The sequence below is a fragment of the Myxocyprinus asiaticus genome, chromosome 14 (genome assembly GCF_019703515.2).
Source record: "Myxocyprinus asiaticus isolate MX2 ecotype Aquarium Trade chromosome 14, UBuf_Myxa_2, whole genome shotgun sequence".
Taxonomy (NCBI): Eukaryota; Metazoa; Chordata; class Actinopteri; order Cypriniformes; family Catostomidae; genus Myxocyprinus; species Myxocyprinus asiaticus.
In genome coordinates, this window is record NC_059357.1 from 28079039 (window position 1) to 28106839 (window position 27801).

Below are 27801 nucleotides of genomic sequence, written 5' to 3' on the forward strand. Positions count from 1 at the left end.
ACACACACACACACACACACACACAGAAAGAGAGAGAGAGAGAGAGAGAGAGATTTTTGATTTGATTTTCAAAAACTCTTTTTATTACAAATATTTACATATCACAAACCAGTAACACAAAATTATTAAACAAAACCCATTTTAAACAACAATAAAGTCATCCTAACCAAAAGGGGAAGAACAACTCTTCTTGAACAATTTCACAAATGATCCCATTTAAGCACCAAATTGCCTCAAAAGATAAAAGGTCATGCATTAATCTATAATAATGATAATTAATCAAAATTCTAGATTTTACTAATTTTACAAAAACAGCTTCTATACTAGTTAAAACATTTTGTTCAATTTTCTCTTTCCTTGTGGTATATATTGCCATTTTTGCTTGACCTAACAGGAAATTCAACAATTGAGACTTCTGACAATGTTTTTTCACATATTTAAAACCACAAATAAACACTTTCATCGAAAAAATTACATCAAAAGAAATAAAAAAAACTTCTTCAAGATATTAAATAAAGGTTTTAACCTTTCACAATGCATAAACGCATGAAAAATAGTCTCTTTTTGTAAGCAAAAAGGACAACCTTCAGTAATGTCAGAATTTATCAATGAAACAAAAGCATTGACTGCAATGGCACCATGCAACACTCTCCACTGTAAATCCCCAGCTTTTTTAACTAATGGTGATTTATATAACGCTCTCCATTCAGGTTTTTCATTTCCATCAAGATTTAGTACATTTCGCCATGGTGTATCGCACTTGTTATTCAAAGATTTTTTATTAAATGCTTTTACAAAACTCTTATACATATCTTTACCAAGTGCTAAATTTAGACCCACAATTATTAACTCTTTATAATCTAACAACATGCTATTGCACTCACCCAAACTGGGAGATAGACTCAAATTCGGAAAAGGGTCTTTACAATCAGGATTAATAGACCCCTTTGAATATTGATCCAACAGTTCTTTTTCTTCTCCAGTGAGGGCTGATTTCCATTTTTCAATTGCTTTGCTTTGTCACTATTCGGTATGATTTGATACCTAAATGTTAAGCAATTGCATTCATATCTTTAAAAGCAGAACCCGCTATTTGATGTAAGTGTCCGATTGTTGTTAACTTGGCATTACACAAAGTCCTTTTCGGTATAGCAAATGACATCTCACGAGATAAGTCCAATCGTGAGCCAATGACCAATGGTTCTTGTAGTAACCAAAACAGGGAAGATACATTGCTTTCCCTGCTTGTTTTAAATAAAGACCAGACTTTAAACAAGTTGCAATAAAAGACTGGAGAATCACGTAGTTTTAGTCTTTGAGGATCCAACCAGAATAAAGCTATATCCAGTTCTAATCCTTCAATACTTCGAAGAATTGCACAGGCAGCACCCATCCAACTTGACTCTTCAGAGCACCTTAAAAGTCTTTGTATATATTGCAGACGAAACGCAGCCATTCTGCTCTGCAGGTGTATCAGACCAAGTCCCCTTTCATCTTTAGACAGGTACAAAACACGTTTTGGTACCCAATGCAGTCTGTCCCAGAAAAAGTCAATTAAAATCGACTAGATCTTCATTAATATTTCAACTGGGGGATCTATGCAGGCTAAGGGGTGCCAAAGTGCAGAGGCTACCAGATTATTAATAATCAAGATATGTCCTTTATAAGACATTTTAGGAAGTAAAAACCTCCACTTATCCAGTTGTCCTTTTACTTTTACAATAGTACCTTCAAAATTATTTTTCACAACATTTTCATCTCCAAAAAAACTCTTAGATATTTGAATCCATCTCTGGTCCATTTTAACCCATCAGGAAGCCTTGGTTCAGCTTTTAACCATTTTCCAACTAATATGGCTTCACTTTTTTCCAGTTCACCTTTGCAGAAGACAGTGTTCTAAAATCATCTAAAATCTTCAACATCACACTGACATCATTAGATTACTGATTAAAACAAAAACATCATCAGCGTAAGCTGATGTTTTAAAAGTATTATTACAATTTGGCATACACAGTCCATGCACATTAGCTCTTAGTTTATTTAACAAGGGTTCTATGGCTAAGGTATACAACATGCCTGACAGTGCACAGCCTTGTCTTACACCCCTATACACCCTAAACGGAGAGCATAAGTCACCATTAATCTTTAATATACTCTCAACACCACAATACATAACTTTTACCATAGAAATAAAATCAGAATTGAATCCAAAGGCTTCTAAAACACTCCATAAATAATTATGTTCAACTCTGTCGAAAGCCTTCTGTTGATCAAAACTTTTTCTGTCCATTCTACTTTTCCAGGTTAAAAAATAATTTTGAAAGAGCATCCATTAAATCGGCACTTTGAAACCGGGATCTAATTATTGCACCTTGTGTTGTCAAACTTAATATATCAGCTAATAGATTATTTTTCTTTTTAATGTTTTCTAAAAAAGTGACATCTTTTGTGGAGTCTGCAAGCCTTTATAACCTCATTAAATCTTCTTCCAACACACTCATTGACTCGTGTATGTCTCTTGTAGCATTGCGAGTATATTGCTGACACAACTGTTTGATTTGTACTTTCATAAAATCCCACCACTGCTGCAATGTCAAGAAAGAAGATTTCATAGCTTTGGCATTTTTCCAGAACTCTTTAAAAACTTCTCCAAAACAAGAATCACACAATAAATTATTATTAAAATGCCAATAGGCACTTTTTGATTTTATATGATTTTTTGCCACAACACATTTTACCAAACTATGGTCAGAGAAACTTACTGGGATTATTGAGCATTCCCTAAACATACTTAGCTGATGCTTAAAACCATAAAATCTACCAAGCCTTGCCATTGATAAGTGGTTTTCATAAGCATGAGCCCAAGTATATTGTCTCTGCGTGCCATGGAAATTTCTCCTTATACTGTATCAATAATACTATGAGACTTCATCAACTGAATTAACTTCTTTCATGATTGCATGTGTGGCTCGACATGATTTCTGTCTATGCCATTTTCAGTACAATTAAAATCTCCTCCCACAATTAAAAACTCGTCAGTCAAATTATTCTTTCTAATGCCATAGTTGGAGCGTATACACAGACAAACACAAAAGAGGTATTTTCAAATGAAGCTTTTATCTTCAATACCCTTCCTTTAATTACTTCTTCTATATTATAGGAATATGGAATAAAATTCTTAGAAAATAAAACTCCAACTCCACCACTTAATGAAGTATGATGACTTAAAATCGCTAAACCATCAAATTCTTTAGCCCATTCTGTAGCATTTGATATATTACTATGGGTCTCCTGCACAAACATCACATACATTTTCTCATACTTCATTGTCTCAAATACTTGAGCTCTCTTCTTATAATCCCTCTCTCCATTAACATTTAAGGAAGCAAGACTTATTTCCCCCATTAAAAATAAAATAAAAAGGATATACAATGTTATCCATTCTTGTTGATTTTGCAGAAAACTCTTGACTAATTACTTAACTTCGTAAGAATTTTCTTAAGACGGTAACCCTCCTGATCAGTGAAACAGTTTTCATTTCTGAAAACCTTTACTTTTTCAATGAACTGCATTATGTCAGGGAAATATTCCTCTACCTTTACCTTCCTCATATTTTTTGTCACTTTCATGAAGGATTTTATTTTTTCAACAGTATACGTTCGGCTAGAGAAACCACTTTAGGGTAAACTAGCATTATCGCTACATTCTGACATATCATTTTCACTCTCTACATCAGTCTGGTTCTCACAATTACCATCCATTCTTTTTGCTTGTTTGTCAGTATGACATCCCAGCAATTTCCTTTTTTGGGGAGTTTTAAGAAAACATTCTTAATCTCCCAACTCAGAACCCTCAACTTCTGGTTTCGCCATCTCATTTTTCATAGCCTCATCTTCACTGTAACTACCCTCCGACTTATCTGACTCACATGCTTCTTTTTCCGTTCTCAAAGCACTTCTGACTTCTTCCCCCCCAGCCACAAACTTTTCCTTCTTTTTCAGCCATTTTTCCTGTTGGAAGCTGAGAACTATTCTTCAAATTTTTTGTAACAAATGGAGCCCTGCTTGGGCCTGGCATCTCTTCATCATTTGTGGCAATGTCGTTCCGCACTTCAGCTACATTTTCAGAAGTAACCATTAATGCAGTTTTATTTTGATTATTCGCACTTCTTGGACAAGCACGCACAAGATGTCCATTTTCACCACATCCAAAACATTTCATTGTGTTTGTTGTGGCATAGATCACATAATTGAAACCTTCATGACTAAAATTAAGGGTCAGATCAAGTTTGTCCACATTTTTTTTCAAGACCATATACACATAGTATAGTCTGAAAGACACCACATGTTTTAATAAAGTTGACTTGCTTACAGTTGGAATCATCTTTATTGAAGAGACCATTTTCCCATACCTAGAAAGCATTCCGACAAGAACCTCGTTCATAATAAATGGCGGCACGTTAGACAATATTACTCTTTTGGAAGGAGTAGAAAGAGGGATTACTGATGTAAAAATACCACCAATCTATACACCACTCTCAACTAACAAGTTCGCTAAATCAATCATCTTAACAAACAGAACATTAGCGTTATTCATCCGCAACGCTGATAGAACATTTTCATGTCCAACAACTACACATACCACACTCCTCTACGCTTGCAGTAGTATCAATTTTCACCCCATGGCGTCTTGTCAGAAATTCTAAACTCTCCGCACCTGGAGCGGCCACACTCCCAGTACACAGACTGGGAGTAAGAAAACTCCCTTAAACAACCACTTATGTCTTACTGATACTACCAAAAAGAAAGCTAGGTGCTGTATGTATACTGTATATGTGTAATGCATATGTACATAATGTATGTGCAGTTATTATTAATGTTTTGTCAGTGTAAACCCACTTTCATTATGCTAACATTGCAGGGAAATAACATCCCCATATTATTTGCCCTCCTACTCCTGTCACTTACTGTACAATGAGTCTCAGGCTGATCTACTGAGCTCACTAATTATCTATTTAATATTTCAGTTCTAATTCAAAGGCTATGAAAATGAATGTATGTGACTTTTGTCAGGAGAGTGTTAAATGAATTAATTAAAGTTCATTATACTGAAATAAGCAGATTTAGCACCTGATTAAATTAAAAAAGTGTGTGTGCATGTGTGTGTGTGAGTGAGAGAGAGAGAGAGAGAGAGAGAGAGTGAGAGAGAGAAAGAGAGAGAAAGTGACAGACAGACAGACAGACAGATAGACAGATAGACAGAGAGATAGATAGATAGATAGATAGATAGATAGATAGATAGATGTTCACTGGCGGACAAAAGTTTGGAATAATGTACAGATTTTGCTCTTATGGAAAGAAATTGTTACTTTTATTCACCAAAGTGGCATTCAATTTTGTCTTTGAAAACTGTAGTGTTCACCTTTGTATGAAATCTTTTTTTTTTTTTTTTTTTTTTTTTGGCAATTTCAAGCATTGTATAGCCTTCATTCTTCAAAACAATGATTGACTGATGAGTTTCTAGAGAAATCTGTTTCTTTTTTTGCCATTACTGACCTAATACTGACCTTAATACACATGCCAGTGTATATTAGGTATTCATATAATTAAATGCAGATGTATTTTTTAACAACATGTTTAGAAACAAATTTGAAAAAATATCAAAAAACAAATAAACAATTAAAACACTTTAAACTCTGAATTCTTCCAGCCCATCTTCCTGAGATCATTAAACAATCATATATTTCTTTGGAACCTTTGGATATAGAAACGAGAATGTATCATTATGTCTGGATCTGGTAGGATATTTTGACTAAAGCAGGTGACTAAAGTGAGGTTTTGAGCGAGGTGAATGTTCTCCTTCATGATGACAAAATTTAACAGCACTTGAGAGACTGACTTTGACAAATTTCAAACCATTCCATGTATCTCTCTCAGACCAGAGAGCCAGCAACCACAATCCAATATCGAAAAAGAAATGCATTGCAGCCATTGCAATACATTATGTGACAGTATGCCTAAAGTTGCATGAGTGATTAAGAATTTCACAGAGATATTATGGAAATATCCACCTTATTCAGTCCTGTCCCTTTTCAGCATTCCACTCTTCCGGCTTTTGTCATCTAACTTCCTGTTTGTATTGAACCTACTATCACCCCTTTACTACGTGAAAATGCTACTGAGGTGTTTGCTGTCACTGTAAATATTAGTTTTTCCAGCACTCACACACTGGACCTGGCAGATCACATATGGACAGCTATGACACACTGCACTTTTTCAAGATACAAGCGTTTAATTGTTACACATCTAATTTTACTTAATTTTTAGGTTTCAACTTGTTAATAAAGTGTTAAAATGTTTAGATGATATGAAATTTTGAACAGTGACAGCTTGTATTATTTCACAGGCAAGTTTACTTGTGACATTAAAGGAATTTACATTTGTACATTTTATAATTTATTTGTCACCCCACATTTTTAAAAGGCTTAAATTTAATAAGGCTTATTATTAAAATGGTTGTAAATGGAATATAAAATAAAACATAAACTTTCACATGTATATGTGTATATAAATATAGTGGCACACTCCTTCCCCCATCCCAGTTTAACACTCAAAATCTGCTCACCTTAACTATAACGCGTTGAATGAATGACATAAGGAGATGGTCAGAGGTGTTGTGCAGAGGTATTTTCAATGACTTTGTGTTGTCTCTTGGAGTTTCATGAGCACAGATGTATGTCAGTCCGTCCACAGTGTGAAGGTGACTGCAGTTTTATGAATAAAGTACTCTTGTTTTAAAATCTCCCCCCTCTGCTTCCAGTTGTTATGACATACCCTGAACACTTTAAAATACCATAGATATCTATATAGCAAATGCTAGACCGGAAGTTACAAGACAAAATTTTCAAGATGGCTGTGTGCTACTTTCACTGGCACATAAAGTGAAAAGTTTTCAGTTATGTACATAGTTTGTCCAATCTGCCCTTTATGAAGGGGTTTAAAGAGCATTCTGAGCAGCTCCAATCACTTCAAGGTTGTTTTGTTTGTAATTTGTGCCTCCTTTTCACCATTTGTATGCAGTTGTATGTAGTTGTATTTTTTACCTTGTCTCTTTCTTTTATTTTACCCTTCATTTCCCATATTTCTTATGTAGTCCTATCTATTTTGTTTATTGTCTTTTTCACAACAATATAAATACTGTATATGCTTTGCCAATATTGTAAATGTTGACAGTCATGTCAATAAATCTTTATTCTGATAATAAACTTGACTTTGGCTACAGATTAAGCAAAAGTGTGGTGGATCTTCTACTCACACAATGCTGGCATGCTGATCGTGTTATACAGTATGCCTCTATCAGATCAGTGTCTCTACAAGGTGTTATTTTAGCTGTTAGGGTGTACTCACACTAGGCCCGATTGCCTTGTACCGTACCCAAGCATGATTGTCCCCCCTTCCCACTCCTCTGCTGGCCTGCACTCGCATTGCACTTAACGTTCCGGACCTGAGCAAGCTTACGTCATTACGATGCAACTTTCTGCTTTGAACAAAACAGGAAGAAAAGCGCTCTCGCAGAGCACAATGGAATCCGTCATTGTAACATTACTTACTTTGTGGCTTGAGTCGTTTGGGGTGCAGTGACACACGGCCCTCTCACATGCCTAATTGTTGACAGCATTGTACCACTGAAATTTATCCTTTTCATCCGACGAGCTGCCAGATTTATGGAGTGCATTCCGTACCTTCAGATACTGAACCCGCAGTTTTTCCAGCTTGTCAGGTCATTGCTCAATGTTCCTTTGGTATCCACGATTTTTACCAAATATCTTGGAGTTCTTGTTTGTTCTTGTGTGTTGTATCCAGTTGTTCCTGTATACTCTCATCTGCCCAAATTCCCAGTAAATACTGCACCTCTGCCGTAGACCAAAGTGATCCCTTTGCCCAGTCGCATCATTGACATCATGTTTTGAGTTCCGTGCTTGGTCATGGTTAGTGATCACAATAGATGCGTACCGTGCCTGAGCCAACAGAACCATGCCCAAACCCACCTCTTCAAGTGGGCCAAGGCACGGTTCAGCGTACCATGCCCGGGCACGGTACGGTGCGATCACACTAGTTAAACGAACTGGACTTTGGGGGTCAAATGTGCTCGGGCACGGTACAGATCGCCTAGTGTGAGTACACCCTTAATCACATACATCTCTCTCACTAACACACATACACACCCTTCAGAGAGACAAGCAATTGTTGCAGCCCTCTTCACAAATAGCATGCCATGAGCGCCAAGCTGGCAGACAAAGGCATAAACCTTGTGTGTGTGTGTGTGTGTGTGTGTGTGTGTGTGGGCGGGTTTGGGTGGTTTACGAGGACATTTTTTAGGTTAAAAACTGGTAATTACAAGGGTATTATGCTATAAATGTTGTTTATTAGGACATTTCTAGTGTCCCCATATTACAAATAGCTTAAAAAAAAAAAAAAAAATGTAAAAATGCAGAACGTTTTTTGTGAGGGTTAGGTTTAGGGGTAGGGTATAGAATCTATAGTTTGTACAGTATAAAAATCATTATGTCTATGGAGAGTCATAAGGATAGCCGCACCAACATGTGTGTGTGTGTGTGTGTTATCAGTGTCTTAACACTGTGCTGATTACTTAATTTGTTACAGGAAATACATTTGCATGTGAACGTGACTAGTTAAGATAAGTGTAAATACACAACTCAAGGGTTTTGAAGGTGAGAGAGTGTTTGTGTGGGTTTCACCGTTGTGGTTCTCACTTGCAGTAATAAGTGTCAGCACTGCTCTCTCCTGTTCTCCTCCTCTCTTACTTCATTACCATCAACTGTCTTCCACTCCCCAGGAAGGTACAGAGACATAGCACACACACACACACACACACACACACACACACACACACACACACACCTCTTAACAGCCGTCTCCACATCCCCTGAAACACCTCACAATGTATACATCCACTTCTCATAAAACAGAATGTGTCTGATATGCACCTTATCACAAGTTCTATTCCTTTATAGCTGTTTCATATCTGTTGCTTTAATTTTCTTCATAATGAATCAGAAGAATCTGTATATATACACAACAGCATCCATTTCTCAGACTCATTTGTCTCACAATGTTTTGTTTTTTGTATTCCTATTGTATTTCTAAATCTCTGTAGAACTAGTTGTTATACATAATTTAACTTACATGGCTGTTATTATCCATGTAAGTGAATAAAAGTCTTTGAAGTAGTTTGCTGCAAACTGGTTACATTCCTGATGGGTGCTGGTGACAGATGGGTTGAATGTCCTTTCCATCAGGTCTATTAACAGTAAAGCAGACTATTGCCAATTTAAGAATTTTATAATTACATCTGGCTTTGGCTTTCACAAATATTCCTGTTATAATACATGTGCAATAGACACTGTTTGCGATTGTTGGACATTTTGTGTTGTAAAATAATGTTTACTCTTATCAAAATGTTTACGTTTCCAATTTTGTGCATTTATTGTACTATATACTGTGTATCTTGACTTGTGTAAATAGTGTATTGTAATATAAATGTGGTACATTTTGAGTAATATACAGTGTTATTGTCTGGCTGCTAATGCACCCCAATGTCCCACTCTGTATAAATGTCACACACAGAATATAGATGCAATAAAACACTAGTGAGATATAATAAGACAATACATCCTGTACATATATTGATGACTTTATGAAATGTAACAAAAAAGAAAAAAAAAGAAAAAGAAAATGAACAAGCCTTTAGAATTTGAACTTTCCTCAATACAATATGCAATAGATAACAATGAGATAGTAAAATATGAATATGGAAATCCATTTAATGAATGCAACTTATGGTCATCAAGCTGGGGTTATAATTCACCAGAGAATGACACTGTTTCTCATAAGAAATATTAGATTTTTGCAATATATGAGGAAAATCATCAAGTTTAAACAGACTGGTAGAATTCTTAAATGAATGTGCCACTGGATATTTAAACTGGTGTGCTGAGTGTCTGATATTATTCCCTAAACACTGAGATCTTATCACAAAATCCTCCTGTGTACAGCTGTACAGGTCAATTCCAGTTAAATACATATGCTGGAAGTGACAGGAAGTTAGAAGTCACATGACTGTTTCAGAAACCTCTGCATTGCACCTTTGACAGTCATTCAAAATTGTCTTTATAACAAATGTTAGTGAAATCTCTACAGGTTACATATCTGGTTCTGTTGCATACCACAATATGTACTTGATCTATAATTTATTTACAAATTATTACTAGAAAAAGCATCAAACAAGAGCATGCACAATCACTCCCTCAGTTCAACTAATTTATTTGCCTGTCTTTGTAAACATGGCAAGCTATATTTCAGCTGTGTATGAACTTGCCACTATGGGTTTGTGTGCCGTGAGGGTGTTTAGGAGTGTCTGTTTAAACACTTTCAGATTAGAGTCATCCAACACACATGCAGTCATGTACATTGAGATCCACACACACATAGATGCACAAATACACACACTGTTTATCAGTACATATATTACCATGTATGTCCATAAAACAACACCATGACTGTCTGGGCACATTAAGAGCACTGCCGCATGTTTAACTATAATGAAACTCAGAATTCAGACCTCATAATGCAGCTAGGTCATTGATTATGGTAATATATGTACATATTCCTGCAGCCGATTAAGAGAAGCAAATGCGCAATGCCCGACACAGTCAAAAGCATTTAACACATCTAATATCCAAGGAAAAGAGGGTAGTGTTTGTTTGAGGGAGGGTTGCTGCTGCACAGTCATGCACATTGCGGGCGATGTGGTGTAGTGGTTAAGTGTAGTGGATAAGGCTCAAGGCGAAGTGGGCTAAAGCACAGAATTAGTAAGCAGAAGGTTCGATCCACACAGCCACCACCATTGTGTCCTTGAGCAAGGCACTTGCATTTGCCAAGGGGGATTGGCACTGTAAGTCACTATGAATAAAAGTGTCTGCCAAATGTAAATGTTCATACCCCACAAGGAGTGACCAATTAGTTTATCAGGTGAATTGCCATTTATATATACCTGCAAGTTCATGCAGGAGTCTATGATGACATTGTGTGAAAACATTGCAAATTAGATCTTTTTAATATCTCAATTGTTTCTCCTAGACTGCAATGAGATTAAATGGAGAGCTAATTGAGACTTTAACCCTTTAAGCTCTGAAGGTGCTGTTTAAAGATTTACTGTTTCAGTGGCATGCCCAAAATTAAAGTTTATAACTCTAAAAAAACAAAAAAAAAAAAAGTAAAAAACAAAAAAAAAAAGAATAGGGTCATTTGTTTGGTATTACTTTAAATAAAACTTAAAAAAAAAAATAAAAAAAAAAAACATTTTTTATGAGACTCTCAGCCGAAGAAACCTGCTGAAAATCACAAGAAAAACTTGAGCCAAAAATTTACTTTTTTCTAATTTTTCTGATTTGACATTATATATCTCAGGGTGTAAATAAGGTAGTTCCGAAAAGCTTTAACAAGCTCTCAATTGTGTCATTTGAGCCATCATTGAGTCTGTCATGTACTTGGCGCTATCTCCAAGTGGTCATATGTAATTAGTGTGAACGATCCTCTCTGCCCATATCTGGATGATTTCCACCTCTGGTGGCAGCGATCTGAATAATACAATTGGTTTAGCTTTCCATGATGCTGGACAACATACTACATCATTTCTGATTAAGTCATTTAATCCTGGAAAGCTAACGTGTTTTACCCAGATAGCACATTATGTGCTGTGTGCACATTGTGCTTCGTGTGGATTATCTAATGATGGTATGTAATGGTATGTGATATTTTGTGTTGTAGTTTGTTTTTTGTGAAGTTATAAGTGAAAACGCAGCCTATAAACAACACCTGTTTACATGTAACATGAATGTCAAAGACATGTACTTAGCTATTACTCTCTAAATTTTTGTCCATGAGTAAAACAAATATTGTGGTTGTATTCTACTCTTTGAGAGCTTTTCAACGACATATGACATATGGCTATTTGACCAGTTTGATGTTTTTACTGATTACAATAATATGTACAGTGTAAAATTATAAATATATTATCAAAAAGGAAAACTTCTGATTTGTCTGCAAATTTCAAAGCATTTGTTCAGTTTTGGTCATAATGCCTACATGCATTGTAAAGTACAGCTTTAAAACGATACCTATATTGTGTTGGTCAAGACTGTAGTTATTAATATTCAGATGTTTTTTTTTTCCTCTGCAGGGCCACCGGCGAGGATTAAGTAACTTAAGTCTTCTGCTTCTCACATTTGTTCCTTGAGAAAAAGACCCCAGTACTCTCACATATGTCTCATGTAGAGTTTCAGAAGTGATCTTAACAATGTCTCACACTGTCCTCACATTTACCAAGATACCAAGTCTTCAATATAACCTCAGACACTCCTCATCAAATTCTCCAAAGCCCAAATCACCTAAACTAAGCAATCCACTTTCATTTTACAGCTCTGTATTTCTTACCCATGACAAAAATGTGTCTGTTTACATTTTTCCTATAGCATTTTTAAAAGAAACAAAGTCAACAAAGTTGATACTAAAATGAAACACAATTTGAGAATTCCATTAAGCCTCCTGAATGAAGGAAGGTGGCAAGTCTGGGCCCCCAGGAACCATCTTTGGGCTCCAGGCCACTGCATTGGCCCAGCTGACCCCATCCGGGTTATTTGTGGAGTACCCATTAGGCCCAGATTACATTTGCATGTAAAAGAGCAACCTATGAGCAATACAAGTTTCCTGAGGGATTCCACCAGCCTTGGTCAAGTGACGATAAATAAAGGTTCTGGATGGGTCTGTTGACTTTTTCATCAGGGTGTATTAATAGCTACATAAAAAAAGGATGAAGATATCACAAAAATAGATGAAGCTATCACAAAAAGACAGGTAGCCCAATCTCAAGTGGGCCAGCATCCCCTGGTTTGATCATCTCTGTGGGAAACTATTTTAGGAAGAGTTTAAAGCCTTCTGGAAGAATAGGTGTTGTGGTTGTCTGTCCAATTCACACTTCTCGAAGGTGAGAATAGAAGTGGAAATAAGGAAAGAGACAGGCAAGCTATCACATGCGCACACCCTCAGTTCTGTGGTCTCTTTATCTGTCTCAAGTCTCAGGCCGTTCTGATTAACATTTGTCAATAAAAATCTTTTCCCATAAACAATGTCGCTTTTTAATTATTTTACACAAAACAAATATCACAAATTTACACATTAATTCGCACAAAGACAATATTCAATAAAATATCTAATATATAACATCAAATATTAAAATACATATGTATGTATATATATTGAAATACATATCTATCTATCTATCTATCTATCTATCTATACAGGGTTGGGGAGTAAAGAAATACATGTAATGGGAATATGTATTTAAAAATACAAAATATAAGTAACTGTATTCCACTACAGTTACAATTTAAATAATTGGTATTTAGAATAAAGATACATTCAAAAAGTATTTTGATTACTGAAGAGATTACTTTGCATTTTATTGTCATTTGTTTCATTTAATATTTAGTCCTTTAAGATGGAAAACATTTATACATATAAATGATGCGATCCAAAGTGCATTTGAACAGCGGTGAAACACTTTCTTATGATGTGTTACATTCATACGAGCAGACAGAGAAGTAAGTTTGAAGTAAGTTTGGAGCAGAAGAAATAGAAATAAACCTTGTGTAAATTGTCAGCTTTACACTAAGCTAAAATGCTATTTCTAGCCATTTTACATATGTTACCAGGTACGTTCATATTTTTTTTATCAAGAAAATTCACGTTAGATCATAATTCCTTTTTTTCTAGTAAGACCTTTGATATTAGGGCAAAAATCGTATTCTTGATAATAATTTTTGTTTTGTTTTCCTGTAAAAAATATCTAAAAATCCTTAAAACAAGATCAATTTGATTTATCTTGTTTTTAAAACAACACTGCATACGATATTTAGGTTTAATTAAATATTAGGTTTATTAGAATTAATCTAACAGAATACCTTACAATATATATATATATATATATATATATATATATATATATATATATATATATATATATATATATTCAATGCCAATAAAATGAAATTATATAAAATATTACACTGAAGGAAAATAAGGTAAAGTACATCTCAATCTGAATTCCATCATCATATGATCCTATAGTGGTAATATATTTGATAAACATTGACATACCTGCAGTTTATTCAAGAACAGGGCAGGAATTAATCACACACACACCCTCAGTTCTGTGGTCTCTCTGTCTTGTCTGAAAAAATGAATCCCTGCCCCCATTAACATAGTAGCTGCAATCGAATCAAGTATTCAAATACACATACGACTACAAACACATTTCTGGTATAAAAATAACACACACTTGTGCTAAATAAACTGCATGATATTTTCTGTAACGTAATCCGCCAATTTTAACAGTTTTTAAAACCATTTGAATAACGCAAACCCACGTTTAATATGGCGCTACAGCTCATTAACACAAAACTTCAAATATACTTAAAGCTAACGACAATAAATCATACATGAACACAATCCAGCATTAAAACACTTAATCCACTTCATCAGTGAACAGGTCAGCTGAATGTTAACAAGTTCACTGAAACTGAGGTAAGATACAAACAGACATTTTCAGACTTATTTATTGTGATCATTGAAGTGTTTGTTCAGAGTTACTTGTTTTATGTTTTGATCAAAAAGTGCCTTGTTCTTGCAGTCACTTGAATAAGAGAGTGCGCTCTCTCTCCCTCTATCACATGCAGCGGGCGCTCAGATTGAGGAAGGCACGCAAAGCAAAGCTGGTTAAAATTAAACTGATACGGGTTCGACTGGAGGACAATGAATTAAAATGGAGTTAATTAACAAAGGTTCGGGAGGAGCGTGTTAATTTTAATCTGACAAATCACAGCCCACAAGCAGGAGTATATAAGCTGCTGCTTACCTGCTTCCTGTGACAACTCTCCTGACATGAGAGTCTTTCCGGCATTCGGCCCCGCCCATTTCCCACGAACAGACCCAGGCAGACGGATCATCGTATGCAACTTCCCTGCATACATTATATATACAGGTGCATCTCAATAAATTAGAATGTCGTGGAAAAGTTCATTTATTTCAATAATTCAACTCAAATTGTGAAACTCGTGTATTAAATAGTAGTTTAAGTCTTTGGTTCTTTTAATTGTGATGATTTTGGCTCACATTTAACAAAAACCCACCAATTCACTATCTCAAAAAATTAGAATACATCATAAGACCAATAAAAAAAAACATTTTTAATGAATTGTTGGCCTTCAGGAAAGTATGTTAATTTACTGTATATGTACTCAATACTTGGTAGGGGCTCCTTTTGCTTTAATTACTGCCTCAATTCAGCGTGGCATGGAGGTGATCAGTTTGTGGCACTGCTGAGGTGGTATGGAAGCCCAGGTTTCTTTGACAGTGGCCTTCAGCTCATCTGCATTTTTTGGTCTCTTGTTTCTCATTTCCCTCTTGACAATACCCCATAGATTCTCTATGGGGTTCAGGTCTGGTGAGTTTGCTGGCCAGTCAAGCACACCAACACCATGGTCATTTAACCAACTTTTGGTGCTTTTGGCAGTGTGGGCAGGTGCCAAATCCTGCTGGAAAATGAAATCAGCATCTTAAAAAGCTGGTCAGCAGAAGGAAGCATGAACACCAGCAGATGACATTGCACCCCAAATCATCACAGACTGTGGAAACTTAACACTGGACTTCAAGCAACTTGGGCTATGAGCTTCTCCACCCTTCCTCCAGACTCTAGGACCTTGGTTTCGAAATGAAATACAAAACTTGCTCTTCTCCTTAGCCCAGGTAAGACACCTCTGATGTTGTCTGTGGTTCAGGAGTGGCTTAACAAGAGGAATATGACAACTGTATCCAAATTCCTTGACACGTCTGTGTGTGGTGGCTCTTGATGCCTTGACCCCAGCCTCAGTCCATTCCTTGTGAAGTTCACCCAAATTCTTGAATCGATTTTGCTTGACAATTCTCATAAGGCTGCGGTTCTCTCGGTTGGTTGTGCATCTTTTTCTTCCACACTTTTTCCTTCCACTCAACTTTCTGTTAACATGCTTGGATACAGCACTCTGTGAACAGCCAGCTTCTTTTGCAATGAATGTTTGTGGCTTACCCTCCTTGTGAAGGGTGTCAATGATTGTCTTCTGGACAACTGTCAGATCAGCAGTCTTCCCCATGATTGTGTAGCCTAGTGAACCAAACTGAGAGACCATTTTGAAGGCTCAGGAAACCTTTGCAGGTGTTTTGAGTTGATTAGCTGATTGGCATGTCACCATATTCTAATTTTTTGAGATAGTGAATTGGTGGGTTTTTGTTAAATGCGAGCCAAAATCATCACAATTAAAAGAACCAAAGACTTAAACTACTTCAGTCTGTGTGCACTGAATTTATTTAATACACGAGTTTCACAATTTGAGTTGAATTACTGAAATAAATGAACTTTTCCACGACATTCTAATTTATTGAGATGCACCTGTATATATTTTACCCTGTCTGTCTTTCTATGCTCCATTAGACGAAGCAGTTTATAGCGCGAAGTTGCTGCTGCAAACTGGCTGCTCCTGCACTTAAAAAATGTGAAACAGCTTTCTACAACTGCTCATATGAGATCTCTTATCTAAACTTTCACTTCACTTTCCACCCAGAAAGCAGTGCCAGCTGCCTCCGCAAATGGCCGCCGTTCCGGCTTCATGCCATTAGAATTCAATTTTATTTGAAAGCTGAAGAAACAAAGATTAACTATTCAATCCAATCACCATTTCAACCCCCAGCATTTTTAATCAGGTTCTGCTGTACAGGTGATGCCTGTCATCCTCATTACCATGCCACAGCTTGTTTAGAGGGCGTGCTCTATTCAGCGATTCTTCGTCATCTTCTAACATGAATATCACAATGGTTTCTCCCTTCAGTGTGCCCTTCGGAGCGTGATTTATTTCATTCTGAACACAGGGGCATCATGCAACACAGAACTCCCTTCAATCGACTGATAATCTAATGACAAATTATTTTCAAACCAACACAGACATTTTAACGCAAGTTCGCTGCCGCGCAGCACTCGCTCTGGCCATTCCACAGCACACTGCAGTTATACACGGCCTCTGTCCGAACAGACACGAGCCGAATTCGGCTCTGCATGAGGCGGATCATTCATTCCAACTCATTCATAATCATTCTGCAACCTGTCTCACTTCCTCTCAGCATTATTGACATATATTGATGTGTATTGTACAGCAGGGGGCAGTCATACTCCTAAGGAGCGAATGGCCACAAGCGTATCCTTCAGTAATGATTGCAAGTCCATTTCTCCTGCATATCTGCATGCAGTACAGAGCCAAAGCTCTTATTTCTCATATCATTTTATGCTGTTTTTCACATTGTTTATTAAGACATACTATATTTCCCAGCACATTTCTCTTGCATTTCTGTATGCAGCGCAGAGCTGCAACTCAACACATTTCTAGATAATTCACACCTATTTTTATGCGATGCATTTCCAATGCAAGATGTATATTGTACTACAGACGACAGTTATACTCCTAGGAGTGAATGGCCTCAAGTCAATCCTTCAGTGATGATTGCAAGTCCATACATATCTGCATGCATTTCAGAGCCAAAGCTCTTATTTCTCAGATCATTTTTTGCTGTTTTTTCACATTGTTTATTAAGATGTACTGTATATCCCAGCACATATCTCCTGCATTTCTGTATGCAGTGCAAAGCTGCAACTCAATGCATTCCTAGATAATTCACAACTATTGCTATGCGATGCATTTCCTATGCAAGAAGTATACTGTACTACAGATGACAGTTATACTTCTAAAGAGCGAATGGCCTAAAGTTAAACCTTCAGTGATGATTGCAAGTCCATGCATATCTGTATGCAGTACAGAGCCAAAGCTCTTATTTCTCAGATCATTTTATGCTATTTTTTCACATTGTTTATGAAGATGTACTGTATTCCCTAGCACATTTTTTCTAAAGTTTCACCTAAATATTATTATTTTGTCTTTTCTACAGCAACGCCTGAAATTGCGCCTTCCGCAGGGTCTCGCCAATATTACTTCCAGCTGGTCTCTGCGACAGCCCATTTAAATTCCTGTCACTGGATTGTACGCAGGTTTACCTCTCACTTTCTCTATCTAGGTGTCTTTCCAAGACTTCACTATTACCTACAGAGGAGCCAAATATGGCAACCATTTTAGTTAAGAAAGCACAACTACGGTACTTCTGCCTTCGGCTCAAAACATCCCTAAGCAGCACAAATGTGCTGTACACGTGCCACAACTGCGGCGTCTTTTGGGTCATGCAATAAACCCCCACAACACCACAAAGCAGCGCAAATGTGCTGTACAGGTGCTGCAATTGCGGTGTCCTTCGACCCTGCGACAAATTCCCACCACACCGCAAACAGCGCAAACGTGCTGTACAGGTGCCGCAACTGCGGTGTCCTTTGGACCATGCGACAAACTCCCACCACACCACAAACAGCGCAAACATGATGTACAGGTGCCGCAACTGCGGTGTACTTCGGACCATGCGACAAACTTCCACCACACCGCAAAGCAGCGCAAATGTGTTTTTCCAGGTGCCGCAACTGCGGAAACTTTCAGCCCTTGCCACTAAATCTCCCACAACACTGCAATCATGTTTCCTGTTTCCTCTTATGTTTCCTCTTATTAAAACTCGAGGGGCACAGCTCATAAATATATACCCATCACAAACCGCTATTCAGCAAGGTTCTTTACTCTGCGCCACCCACCATTCTAATGCAGTGTGGGCCCTCCCGTTTGAACGCTATGCAGGCTTTCCCATCGAATTGCAGTGTGGGCTCTCCCGTTCAAATGCAGTGTGAGCCTCAGTGCATTGGTCGCAGGCTCTCCCGTTCGAATCGCAGTGTGGGCCCTCCCATTCGACCGCAATGCAGGCTCTCCCGTTCAAATCACAGGGTGGGCTCTCCCATTGGAATGCAGTGTGAGATTTCATGTCATTCATTCCGTGGGCTCTCCCGTCCTTTTTGAGTGCAGTGGTGGTGCAGTAATCTTAAGAGCTCTTAGCTTTTCCCATTAACCGTGGCATTGGCATTTCCTTTGCTCATGGTCGAAATGAGCCCGACACACAATAAGGTGTGCCTAAATGTGACAAACTATGTGTGCCCTATTTGATACTGCAGCCACAGTGCCCGCCCACACTCGATAATGCCGCAGCATTGCCTGGATACTCTCAATTATGCCACAGCATCACCCCTTTCGCATTTTGATACTGCTGCAGCAGTGCCCTACCATGACAAACATAATAAAGTTGTATTCTTAACTAACCTTTTGCTTCCCTTAAAGCTGCATTTAAACGTAATTGACACGTTTTCCATATCTAACCTTCTGCTTCCCTTACAGACGTATATAAATGTAAATATTCCTAACTAATATTTGCTCCCCTTACAGGTAAGTACAAACTAAAATTTGCTTCCCTTACAGGTGTTGATGATTCTAATGAAGTTTTTTGTGCCCTACATAATACCGCAGCAACAGTGCCCCGCCATGACAAATGTAATAAAGTTGTATTTTTAACTAAATTTTTTGCTTTCCTCAAAGCTGCATATGAACGTAATTGACACGTTTTCCATAACTAACCTTTTGCTTCCCTTACAGACGTATATAAAGGTAATAAATTTACATATTCCTAACTAATCATTTGCTCCACTACAGGTAAGTACAAACTAACCTTTGCTTCCATTACAGGTGTTAATAAATCTAATGAAGTCTTTTGTGCCCTACTCGATACCACAGCAACAGTGCCCCACCCATACCAATTGTGTGTACACAGTTGTTAATATTTTCTCCACAGGCGGTTTCAATGTCTAAGTTCCATACTTTCATAGAAGTGCATCTACAACAATGGAAACACAGCAGCGCTCCCACAGGAGCTCCTTCACTATGCCCCCAAATACTCAATCCACTGCCGCAGGAGTGCTTTAAACTCCACTACTGCAGAAGGCCCACTTTACTCTACTGCCGCAGCAGCTTTTTTACCATGCTTCCGCCAAAGCCTTTTTGTCTTTGCTTCTCAGCAGCTGCAGCTAGCATTACAGGAGATAGCAGTCCCTATCTATGGGTAGTCTATTGAGTGAGGCTACCCCTGCAAACGAAAAAAAACTCCTTCGATCAATTCCACTCCCTGGATGAACGATAATATTCGTTCTTTTAAACGGATTTGTCGTAAAACTGAGCGTTTGTGGAAATCTACTCATTTACTAATTCACTATCAGCATTTAAAAGAACTATTAATGGATTTCAATAGTATGGTTCAGGATGCCAGAATTAAATACTTCTCCAATCTTAAATCTAGTAGCAGACACAATCCCAAAATTCTGTTAATTTTAACATTGTCTCTCTTCACCTGCTGTTAAAAAAATTTCAGATGATGAGTGCAACAGTTTACTTTCTTTTTTCATGAGTAAGATAAACAATATATGAGATAACATATTCCTTCTCATTCCCTTCAAATACCTTGTATCTCCAGGCCAATGATCCTGGAGAATTTTTCTCCTATAACATTAGAAGATCTTACCAAACTGGTTAGCTCTATGAAAATTTCTTCCAGTCCTCTTGATGTGATACCCACTGCTCTGTTAAAAAATTTAATTGACACTATTGGTCCCTGCGTGCTCTCTATAATTAATAATTCACTGATATCTGGTTATGTTCCAATTTATTTCAAACAAGCTGTTGTTCAACCACTTCTTAAAAAAACAAATCTTGATCCATCTCTGCCCCAAAACTACAGGCCTATTTCTAAGTTGCCATTTATGGCTAAGGTTTTGGAAAAAGTGGTTGCTAATCAACTTACAGCTGTTTTGGATGCCTATAATGTGTTTGACAAATTTCAGTCTGGTTTCCGTCGGTTGCACTCTACTGAAACTGCTCTCCTTAGAGTTTCAAATGATCTGTTAATGCTAGGTGATGCAGGTAAATGTTCTGTACTGATTCTTTTAGATTTTACAGCTGCTTTTGACACTGTCGATCACTGTTTATTAGTTGAAAGGCTTCAAAAAGGTGTTGGTATCTCTGGAACAGCCTTGAAGTGGTTCTCGTCATACTTATCAGACAGGTCTTTTTCAGTCAGAGTTCAAAATTATGTCTCATCAATAGCATCTGTGTCCTGTGGTGTTCCCCAGGGCTCTGTTTTGGCCCCATTGCTTTTTGCATTATATTTGTTGCCTTTAGGGCAATTAATAAGTACATTTCAGCATGTCTGTTATCACTGTTATGTAGATGATATTCATCTATATATTTATTTTAAGCAACATGAAATTACTAAATTGTCTATTCTTCTAAATTGCATAAACTCTATAAAAGATTGGATGGCTGAAAACGTCATGGTTACTGGTGTAACCTCCGTTCCCTGATGGAGGGAACGAGACGTTGGTGTCGATGTAGTGACACTAGGGGTCACTCTTGGGAGCCCGAGACACCTCTGGTCTTTGATAAAAGGCCAATGAAAATTGGCGAGTGGTATTTGCATGCCACTCCCCCGAACATACGGGTATAAAAGGAGCTGGTATGCAACCACTCATTCAGGTTTTACGCTGAGGAGCCGATATAAGGTCCGGCCATTTCAGCGGGAAGTTCAGCGTTGTGGCAGGAGTGACCAACGTCTCGTTCCCTCCATCAGGGAACGGAGGTTACACCAGTAACCATGACGTTCCCTATCTGTCACTCACTCGACGTTGGTGTCGATGTAGTGACACTAGGGGTCCCTATACAAAACGCCACAAGGCTGAACTGTGTTACGTGAACTGGCGGTGTCTGGTGGGCAGACTTGCTGTGTGCCTCATAGCCAGCGCACCAGGTCGACACGTAACCTCCCCCAACAGTTATGAGTGTCGAACGGCCCTTTTTGGGGACAAGTCGACTACCCAGAGATAGAGACAGGCTTAACCCAGTCGTGGCCTCTTTCCCCTTCCCTTTTTCCACTCCCTAAAAAAGAAGGGGGATTATCTGACTGGGCCGCCAGGTCTAGTCGGGGGGTGTCCCTCCCAAGGGGAGGACACCGCGGAGACCACACCTCGCCCCAAGAGAGGGGGGGATATTTAAGTGGAAGAATACATCACATGGTCTTTCCAACCATGTGGAGAGCCTTCAAGGTAGATCCTGCCCAATGGGGGAGGAGTTACTACAACATGGAGACTGAGGGGCTCTGCCCAAGGAAGACGCAGTTTGCCAGTAGGGAAACGAACTAGCGGAAGATATAGATCGCATGGGGTTAGCCTTACAGGGAACCGCCACATGCGGAGCACCTACCCCAGAACCGGGCTCTTAGTTAGCGCGTGTACTGGGCCGGCAGCGAGTCTCTCCGAAAACTCGACTGCCACAGGGCTCGGAGGAAGTCAACCAGGGAACAACTTTTGTGAACACTACTGGGAATTAACAGCGCACATCTTCAGCTCAAAAGGAGGTGGAAGGCGCTATGTGCAAGCGATACACCCGGCCGGCTATCCCGGGCTTATCCGCTTGTGTTGCGTGCCACTACCTGGGACGAATCCGGTTCCACCCGGAGGTTGTAGAACCTTGCAAAGGTGTTGGGTGTTGCCCAGCCCGCTGCTCTGCAAATGTCTGTTAGAGAGGCACCTCTGGCCAGGGCCCAAGAAGCCGCTACACCACGGGTAGAATGGGCTCATAGCCCTACCGGGGGCGGCATGTTTTGGGTGAGACATGCCATAGTTATGGCGTCAATGAGCCAGTGGGCGATCCTCTGCTTGGAGACAGCGCTTCCTTTCCGCTGTGCACCAAAGCAGACAAAGAGCTGCTCAGAGATTCTAAAGCTCTGCGTGCGATCCAAATAGATGCGTAAAGCGCGCACCGGACACAGCAACGCCAGAGCTGGGTCTGCCTCCTCCTGGGGCAGCGCTTGCAGGTTCACCACCTGGTCCCTAAAAGGAGTGGTGGGAACCTTGGGCACATAGCCCGGTCGGGGGTCTCAGGATCACGTGAGAATAGCCCGGACCGAACTCCAGGCACATTTCGCTGACAGAGAACGCTTGCAGGTCACCTACCCTCTTGATGGAAGTGAGCGCAGTCAGGAGGGCAGTCTTCAAGGAGAGTGCCTTAAGCCCGGCTGACTGCAAAGCTCAAAGGGGGCTCTCTGTAGACCCTGAAAAACTACAGAGGTCCGATGAGGGAACAAGGTGTGGCCTGGAGGGATTCAGCCTCCTGGCGCCTCTTAGGAACCTGATGATCAGATCATGCTTCCCTAAGGACTTACCGTCGACTGCGTCATGGTGTGCTGCTATGGCAGCAACGTACACCTTCAAGGTGGAAGGGGACAGCCTCCCTTCCAACCTCTCTTGCAGAAAGGAAAGCACTGATCTGACTGCGCACCTCTGGGGGTCTTCCTGACGGGAAGAACACCACTTAGCGAACAGACGCCACTTAAAAGGCATACAGGCGCCTCGTAGAGGGAGCCCTAGCCTGAGTGAACGTGTCTACCACCGCAGGTGGGAGACAGCTTAGGTCTTTCGCGTCCCGTCCAGGGGCCAGACATGGAGATTCCAGAGGTCTGAGCGCGGGTGCCGGATGGTGCCCCTTCCCTGAGAAAGAAGGGCCTTCCTCAGGGGAATTTGCCCGGGGGGAGCTGTCACGAGGAGCGTGAGGTCCGAGCACCACGTCTGGGCAGGCCAGTAGGGTGCTTACCAGGACAACCTTCTCCTCGTCCTCCCTGACCTTGCACAGGGTCTGTGCGAGCAGGCTCACTGGGGGAAAACGCATATTTGCAAATGCCAGGGGACCAGCTGTGTGCCAGCGCGTCTATGCTGAGGAAGGCCTCGGTGAGGGCATACCAGAGCGGGCAGTGGGAGGATTCTTGGGAGGCGAACAGGTGCACCTGTGCCTGACAGAATCGACTCCAAATCAGCTGGACCACCTGAAGGTGGAGTCTCCACTCTCCCTTGAGGGTAACCTGTTGTTACGGCGTGTCCGCCGAAGTGTTGAGGTTGGCCGGGGTGTGTGTGTCTTGCAGCGACTTGGTGCTGCTAACTCCGTTGGAGGAGACGGCAGGCGAGTTATGACATACAGCGGGAGCGCAGACCGCCTTGGCGGTTGACATATGCTACCACTGCCGTGCTGTCTGTCTGAACTAGCACGTGCTTGCCTTGGATCAACGGCCGGAACCTCCACAGGGCGAGCAGAATTGCCAGTAACTCGAGGCAGTTGATGTGCCAACGCAGCCGCGGACCCGTCTAGAGGCCGGCGGCTGCGTGCCCTTTGCCAACAGTGCCCCAGCCCGTTTTGGAGGCGTCTGTCGTGACCACGACGCGCCTGGAGACCAGTTCTAGCAGAACACCTGCTCGTGGAAACGAGAGGTCGGTCCAAGGGCTGAAAAGATGGTGACAGACCGGCGTAATGGCCCGCGGTGTGTCCCGTGGCGCCATGCCCGTCTCGGGACTCGAGTCTGGAGCCAGTGCTGAAGCGGCCTCATATGCATCAACCCGAGCGGGGTGGCCACCGCCGAGGATGCCATATGCCCCAGGAGCCTCTGAAAAAGTTTCAGTGGAACCGCTGTTTTCTGTTTGAACGCTTTCAAACAGGCCAGCACTGACTGGGCGCGCTCGTTCGTAAGGTGCGCCGTCAAGGAGACTGAGTCCAACTCCAAACCGAGAAAAGAGATGCTCTGAACCGGGAGGAGCTTGCTCTTTTCCCAGCTGACCCGAAGCCCTAGTCGGCTGAGGTGTGAGAGCACCAGGTCCCTGTGTGCGCATAACCCGTCTCGAGAGTGAGCTAAGATTAGCCAGTCATCGAGATAGTTGAGAATGCGAATGCCCACCTCCCTTAACGGGGCAAGGGCAGCCTCTGTGATCTTCGTAAAGACACGAGGAGACAGGGACAGGCCGAAAGGGAGGACTTTGTACTGATACGCCTGACCCTCGAACGCGAACCGCAGGAAGGGTCTGTGTCGAGGAAGGATTGAGACGTGAAAGTACGCATCCTTCGGGTCTACCGCCGCGAACCAATCTTGATGCCGGACGCTCGCTAGAATGCGTCTTTGCGTCAGCATCTTGAACGGGAGTCTGTGTAAGGCCCGGTTCAGTACTTACAGGTCCAAGATTGGCCGCAACCCACCGCCTCTTTTCGGTACAATGAAGTAGGGGCTGTAAAACCCCTTCTTCATCTCGGCTGGAGGGACAGGTTCTATCGCGTCCTTCCGTAGGAGGGTAGGGATCTCCACGCAAGGTAGCAGCGTTTCCGACTTTCACCAAGGTGAAGTGGACACCGCTGGACCTGGGCGGATGCCCGGCGAAGTGAATCGCGCAGCCGAGTCGGACGGTCCGGACCAGCCCTCATGACGGACTGGAAAGCACAAGCCATGCGTCCAAGTTCCGCGCAAGGGGGACCAAAGGGACAACATCATCGGATGTACCGGCGGGTGGGGCCTCGCAGCGGGGTGGAGCTCGAGGTGCCACACCACATCGTGGCCGTGCTGAGTCCGAGAACATCGAAGCACTTACCTGGCTCCTTGTGACCACCCCCGGAACAGCCTGGGACGGGGGAGGAAGAGGCCTGTCCTCATGACCCGTGGAGACTGTCACATCGGGGGCGGATTTGTGCCACAGCTGGGCGCTCAGGGCGGGAGACCGCCGCTGGAGCGCCAACCTGCCAAATGGAGTGGTGGACGGTGGTCGTGATGCCAGCCGTACACACCTGATATGTGACCCAGGGAACAAGGAAACCACTCTTGCGGAGCTCTTGAGTACTGCAGCCACTTAGGCATGCAGCGCAATTAAATGCAAAAGGTAACAAAAAGATGAAGATCTGCTTACCAGCTCCAGAGCAGTGGGTTTCATTGTCCCTGGGTCGCCCGTCTCAGGGGCGCTTCGAAGACCTCTGTGGGTTCTTCGGTGCCGGCTGTGAGATGGGTGGCGTCGGCTTCCTGTGGTGGGCTCCACGCCAGGGCCGGGCCGGAGGGGCGGGCTGCGGCGGAGCCGGTGCAGTCACCGGAGGGGGACGCCCTCGGCGATGAGTAGATGGGGTGCGGGATCTTGAGCCACGCCGGGGCAGGATAAGCCGGCTAGCATCCATCTACTGCTCTACCATCGAGAACTGCTGGGCAAATTCCTCGACGGTGTCACCGAATAGGCCCGCCTGGGAAATGGGGGCAGCAAGGAATCGTGTCCTGTCGGCCTCACCCATCTCGACCAGGTTGAGCCAAAGGTGGCGCTCCTGGACCACTAGTGTGGCCATCGTCCGCCCGAGAGACTGTGCCGTGACCTCCGTCGCTCGGAGAGCGAGGTCGGTTGCCGAGAGCAGTTCCTGCATCAATCCCGGGGCGGAACTACCCTCGTGCAGTTCCTTTAGCGCCTTGGCGGACTTGCAGGAGAGCCATGGTGTGCAGGGCGGAGGTGGCTTGTCCAGCAGCGCCGTAGGCTTTGAACATCAGAGACGACGTAAACCTACAGGCCTTGGATGGGGGCTTTGGGCACCCGCGCCAGGTGGCGGCGCTCTGCGGGCATAGGTGCACCGCGAGTGCCTTTATCCACTGAGGGATTGCCGAATAACCCTTGGCCACCCCACCATCGAGGGTAGTGAGAGCGGGGAAGCTGAAAAGATCGGGACCGGGCAGTAAAAGGTGCCTCCCACGACCTTGTCAGCTCTTCATGCACTTCCGGGAAGAAAGGAACAGGGCAGGGCGTGGCTTTGAGCGGCGCCGTGAGCCCAGGAACCAATCACAGAGCCGCGAGGGTTCAGGGAAGAGTGGTGAAATCCACTCTAACCGACGCTCGCGGCTGTCCGGGAAAGCATGTCGTCATCTCCGCGTCAGCCTGTGACAGGCGATCGACCCCGAAGGGAGGAGCCCAGCTGAGGCTTCCGACTGGACGAGCCCGCTCTCTGATGCTGCGCTCGAGAGCTCATCACTTTTGCGGGCTCCAAATAAGAGGTCGAACTCGCCGTGAGACGAGCCGGTGGACTCACCCGGAAGCCCGATCGGGGCAGACGAGTGTGCTGGGGAATGGGAGGTCCGCGGGGGGATACCCGGCGGAGGCGGTCCCATTGGGGTCCCCAAATTGCCCCCAGTGCTAGCCGCGCTGGCCTCAAACCCGTGGGTAAAAGGACCGAGGCGGGAGCCTCTGGGGTGGCTCGCTTTCTTACGAAGGCGAGCCGCGACCGCAATGTTGCCATGGACATATTCTCGCAATGAGAACGTGACCATCCACGAACGCTGTCTCCGCGTGAGCAGTGCCCAGACACAAAAGACAGTGATCGTGACCGTTAGAAGGCGAGAGATAACGAGCACAACCAGGAATAACACACAATCGGAAAAGCATCTTTAAAAAGACGCGTCTTTAAAAAGACATTCCGTGTGTGCGCTCTTTTAGAGAAATATATTTATTCTTTTAGAGGGGAAAAATGCTCTTTCAGAAAATATACTCTCTAGTTTTTCTGCCGAAGCGCCCAGGGGCGTTCTCTGCAGTGCACCAGTGCAGAGGAGGGAGAAGCCACTGAAATGCGCCGTCAGATCCAGCAGGTGAATGAACAGTAGTATTCAGCTCAGCGAGCATGACCGTTCGGCTCCGAAGAGAAAATCTGAATGAGTGGTTGCATACCAGCTCCTTTTATACCCGTATGTTCGGGGGAGTGGCATGCAAATACCACTCGCCAATTTTCATTGGCCTTTTATCAAAGACCAGAGGTGTCTCGGGCTCCCAAGAGTGACTCCTAGTGTC

At 41.9% G+C, this 27801-nt stretch overlaps 1 protein-coding gene across 1 annotated transcript in view; it reads left to right on the forward strand.

Moving 5' to 3' along the window:
- LOC127451836 (G protein-activated inward rectifier potassium channel 1-like) overlaps window positions 1-12587 on the forward strand; it is an 84687-nt gene extending 72100 nt beyond the window's left edge. Inside the window, exon 3 of the mRNA XM_051716809.1 lies at window positions 12262-12587. Within this exon, the coding sequence (XP_051572769.1) occupies window positions 12262-12284 (23 nt within the window). The 3' untranslated portion in view covers window positions 12285-12587. The remainder of the gene's footprint in view (window positions 1-12261) is intronic.
- Window positions 12588-27801: the final 15214 nt, after the last annotated feature.